The 4,994-nt window shown below is 39.4% G+C and overlaps 1 protein-coding gene and 1 non-coding gene across 9 annotated transcripts in view; one reads left to right on the top strand and one right to left on the bottom strand.

Annotated features, from left to right (window-relative positions):
• The window catches only part of GRAMD2B (GRAM domain containing 2B), a 110,895-nt gene that overhangs the window by 93,062 nt on the left and 12,839 nt on the right, over window positions 1–4,994 (top strand). For all 8 annotated transcript variants that reach the window (XM_072840814.1, XM_072840819.1, XM_072840817.1 and 5 more), the window contains 3 exons: window positions 1,423–1,518; window positions 3,785–3,856; window positions 3,955–4,035. In XM_072840814.1, coding sequence (XP_072696915.1) covers window positions 1,423–1,518; window positions 3,785–3,856; window positions 3,955–4,035 — 249 coding nt within the window. The remainder of the gene's footprint in view (window positions 1–1,422; window positions 1,519–3,784; window positions 3,857–3,954; window positions 4,036–4,994) is intronic.
• Window positions 215–320, bottom strand: LOC140642097 (U6 spliceosomal RNA). Its single transcript, XR_012038664.1, has one exon. It is a non-coding gene; the product is annotated as a U6 spliceosomal RNA (small nuclear RNA).

Below are 4,994 nucleotides of genomic sequence, written 5' to 3' on the forward strand. Positions count from 1 at the left end.
TTAGATTGGTTCAAATTTCATCATTGTAACCTTTGACAAGTCACATACCTCTCTAAACAAATGTCCTAATCTCTTAGAATATGTACTTCATAGGGCTGTCCTAATTAAGTGTCATTCTCATTTGCTGTAATTCTCTATTGTTTGGATCAGAAAAGTTAGAGTTCTTTTATTTCACCTATCCTCTTTTTATGAGATGGATGAGGAAACAATTTTTTTAAATATGGAACACTTGATGAATTTGCACTTATCCTTGTGTAGGGGACATGCTAATCTTCTCTGTATCATTCCAGTTTTAGTATATGTGCTGCCAAAGTGAACACAATAAATCACTTTCTTAATGAGTGCTAGGCATTTTCCAAATATTATCTCACTTAATCCACAGAAAATCCTGGGAAGCAGATAAGAGTATCTACACTTTACACATCTAGAAACTGAGGCTTATAAAAGGCAGCTTGTAAGGTTGAGTGGGTCACGCAGATAGAGTGGGCCTTAAAAAGTAAAACAGCCCATTGTTTTATCAGCAAAATGGGTTTATTCAGGGATAGCAGAGAAATTGCAATTTGAGCCATGCAAGCTATGGCAGAGCATAGGCAAGTCTGGAGATCAAGGGAGAAAAATGTTGAATTACAGAGAAAGGGAGGAAGTTGGGAGAGGTTGCTTGGGACAAAAGTCCATTGAAGAGAAGGGAGCATTCAAGCATTCTCATTGGCTGAGCTTGCTGCTGAGAAATCCTGCCCTCCTCCAGCTGGGTTGGGCAGTAAAGTGGGCTTCTCTTCCTTTTGCAGCCTGCAACCGAGGACCAGAGTAGTGCATGAGAGCGCCCCCTTCTGGCCTCCAGACTCCATTTTAATTTTTTTTAATTATTTGTTTTTATTTAAATTCAGTTTGCCTATACTACCCAGTGTCCAGAGTCCCATTTTAAATGAGGTGTCCTTTATTGAGTTTCAGAATAGTAACAGAACTGAGAATTCAGGTCCCAGACTTTTGTCCAGTAGTGGTTTCACTACATCAGTGCTATTCAACGTTTTCCTTGCCCGCATGTGCCTAAGGTTATAGAAGAAGAGCAGGGTATGCAGAGATTAGCCCTAAATGGATGACCACAAGCACATAACTTCTTTAGAGCCTTGGGCCTGTCTTTAAGATGGCTCTGTATTTTGGATTCATTCCCTTGTCTCAAGATAAGAGTTTCTCACCAAGCCCTTGAGTAGGATTGATGATGTAAATTTACCCTCTGGCTTCGTAAACAGAACTTTGAGAAGATGCTCACTTTTCTTCTTGGAGGCTGGAAAGCTTACTGGGGGGGAAGGGGGATGGGGGTTGATTTTTCTCAGTTAAACCATTTAAAATTTTTTTTCCTTCAACATGAAGATTTGAAGTCCTGTTCAGCAAAGCCTGAACCAGTATTAACTGATTCTGTTTCAGATCTCTATTCCAGTCTTCTCAGTCACCCTAATAAAGAAAACCAAAACTGCCCTTCTGGTGCCAAATGCCCTGATTATAGCAACAGTCACAGACCGGGTAAGTACACCTCACAGCGAGGGCACCTTAGCTTTGTCCTGTTTGTATCTTGTTTTCCCCTCATTATAATTGTTGACAGTTTTGAATTTCCTGCTGACTTAATTATACTTGCTTGACTGAGGTCAAAAAAATAAAATTCTGGGGATCCCTGGGGGGCTCAGTGGTTTAGCGCCTGCCTTCAGCCCAGGGCATGATCCTTGAGTCCCGGGATCGAGTCCCATGTCGGGCTCCCTGCGTGGAGCCTGCTTCTCTCTCTGCTCTCTCTCTCTCTCTCTCTCTCTCTCTCTCTCTATCTGTGTGTGTCTCTCATGAATAAATAAAATCTTTAAAAAACAAAATTCTTTCCCAGCTTCCCTTTCCCTAACATCTCTTAGAACAGGCTAAATTGATGAATATATTCCGTTTTAATATTTCAAACAGCCACCACCACCACATTGGTGAGGCTGGGGGATACTGAAGAGTCTCTGGGGTGGGGTAGCCACCCTCCACAGAACCTTCCTTGGTCCCTCTCCAGAGCCATCCCCAAATATATAATACACACATGCTTGCCATGCACGTTCAGCTTTAGGACTAGTTTCTTGGCTTCCAGGTTGCTTTAAGTACTTTTCTTCCATATAGAAATTCTAGAGCTGCTCCAGATTGTTGGGCTGCCACAAACATGTGCAACCAGAAATATTTGCATTGAGAGTGGTGTTTATTTCAATTTGGCCAGAAAGAAGGAATGGAGTAGTTGGTTCTTAACGCATTTTTCACTTGAAATTTTTTAATATTTTGCCTACTATTTCTATGAAAGCATAAAAGCTGCTGTCCATTTCTAACCATACTGAATAAATTGAAGTAGAAAGGAAGGTGGAGGAAAGATAAAAGAGGCTATTCTGATGAGGTAGGAAATAGGTTAATATTTTGAAAAAAAAAATTTTTTTAATACTAATGGCTAACAAGCATCAAGTACTTTTCACCAGGCATATGCTAAATACTTTCCTTCTATTTTCATGTTGATTCAACACTGCCATCTAGGAGGGGTAAGTGTTAAGAAAACCAAGGGGCACCTGGGACACTTCAGTTAATTGAGCATCCAACTCTTGGTTTTGGCTCAGGTCATGATCTCAGGATCATGGGATTGAGCCCCACATCAGCAGGGAGTCTGCTTGAGATTCTCTCTCTCCCTACCCCTCCTACCTCTCTCTCTCTCTCTCTCTCTCTCTGTCAATAAAAAAAATCCTAAAAAAAAAAAAAAAGGAAAATCAAAAGTAAACTGAAGCCAAGAGTGGTTGAATAGTTTGCCCATTGTCACCCACTTCTAAGTATCAGAGTCAGACTTTGCAACTAGGTCTAATGGCAGCACCCACAATGTTAACTACTTTGGAATACGTACTTGCTAGGAAAGCATATCAAGTGATCAAGTGCTCTTGTTGATGAGTGAAAGGGATAATCACAAACTTCTGGAAAGGGATCTGAAAAGATCAAATAGATCAAATAGATCAGAAAGAGTGAGTTCTAATATTTTCTTCATATACTGTTCATGGTAAAATTATTTTTCCTTGTCATTTGTCTCCAAAGTACTTGCCGAGTCTGATTTCACTTCTTTCCCATCGCTTATGTATTTGCATTCACTAGAAAATCTCCATATTTGTACAAGGGACGGTCTGGAAGTAGCTTGAAACAGAACAAGCCTGTGAGAGCCTCTGGGAAATGTTTAGTGGAAATCTAGGTCAGAACAGAGAAAGAGGACCCTTGGGAATTGTTAAATACCTTGAAAGAAAGAGGGTGGTGGTGGTAGGGAATAAGCTTTAAAGAGGTTCTAGCAAATATCACTAGCCTTTTTTTTTTTTTTTTTTTTTTAGTGTCTAGGTCCTTTCCTGCCTGTGCTTGTTTGTTTGGAGCATCAGTGTTAGCATATTGAAGCCTTCATGTTGCTCTCTGTTGCTTTATTACTTAAATGGGGTCTGAGGGTTTTGTTGCTGTTGTGGGGGAATAGGTTTGGTTTATTCCAGAAATGAAATTTAAAAATGTGTGAGTGAATGAGACTGTAGACCAGAAGATAGTCTCCATCATTTGAAAAGGAAAAGAAAAAAATACACATATATAAGATTATATTATATATGCTTAATATATCTATATATAATCTATAATAACTATTCTTTATATTCTACATATACTATTTATATATAAGATATATATTTAAATGTATAAATATATTTATAAATTTTGCACTCTCACTTCTTTTCAGGTAGTATCTGTTAATAATTACTGTTTTGTTTTTCAGTACATATTTGTCTCCTTACTCTCCAGAGATTCTACTTACAAGCTACTAAAATCTGTGTGTGGACACTTAGAAGTGAGTACAACCTCCCTCGGCTCCTTTGCTGTCTCCTCTCTGTATTTCCTGTGGTTTTGTAGTTGATTTGGGTTTTCATTTTGTTTCAATAATTTCAGAATATGAGCGTCGGGAACAGTCCCAACCCATCTTCTCTGGAAAACAGTTTCCGGGCCGACCGCCCTTCCTCTCTGCCTCTGGTGAGCTGCCTATGTAACTATCTAAATGCAACAGAAATGAAATGTGTCCCACAATCATACTTATCTTATACCATGACTGGGGGAGAGACAGAGTAGGACCTTAATATCTGAGGTAAAATGAAGACCCAGGGCATTTCTGTGCTGAAGAATAGGGTGGGAAACGGGGGGAGAGAGGAGGCCATAAACTGTTTTCAAGTAGTTGAAAAGAAAAAATAAATAAATAAAATAAATAAAGTAATTGAAAAGCTGTCCTGCAAAAGGAACGTGATAGTGGGCTGTCTGGTCAAGTGAGTGGTCAGTGGAGGTGTTCGTAAAACTTTGCTGTCTTTCCTTGTCAGTGTTATTTTAGAGGAATTCACCAGTCTCTTAAGGTAGCGGCATGATTCATCCCCACGAATTGCTGTGTTCCAGGCACTGTGCTAGTGTATGCTACAAGGACACTAAGAAAAATCAAAACTAGTTCTTGGCTTCTAAGACTTTATAGCTTAGTAGAAAACATGAGGAATATCCAGAAATAATTGTAAAAGAACTTTATAGTGACTAAGTGAAAGAGATTTTTTTTTTCTTTAGACTTTGTTGACTGTATAGTAAATCTCCAGTGGAAAGTAGTTCCCCCTATTTGTACAAGATTTATACCTATGATGGTATAATGTCATCCGGAAACTCCTAGCCATATTTATTCAGGTGATTATTCCAAATTGATTACTGTTAAATATTGGGATACCCTGGGTACAGTAGTAAGAGCCCATGCTTTAAACATCTGCAGATCTGTTTTGAGAGCTGTTAAAAAATACAGGAATTGAAAACATATAAAAGTTTTACAGGAATGTTCACAGCAGGCACACCTAGGTGGCTTAGTTGGTTTAAGTGTCTGCCTTCAGCTCAGGTTATGATCTCCGGGTCCTGATCGAGCCCCATATCAGGCTCCCTGCTCAGTGGGGAGTCTGCTTCACCCTCTG

This window comes from Canis lupus, chromosome 10, assembly GCF_048164855.1.
Source record: "Canis lupus baileyi chromosome 10, mCanLup2.hap1, whole genome shotgun sequence".
Lineage (NCBI taxonomy): Eukaryota > Metazoa > Chordata > Mammalia > Carnivora > Canidae > Canis > Canis lupus.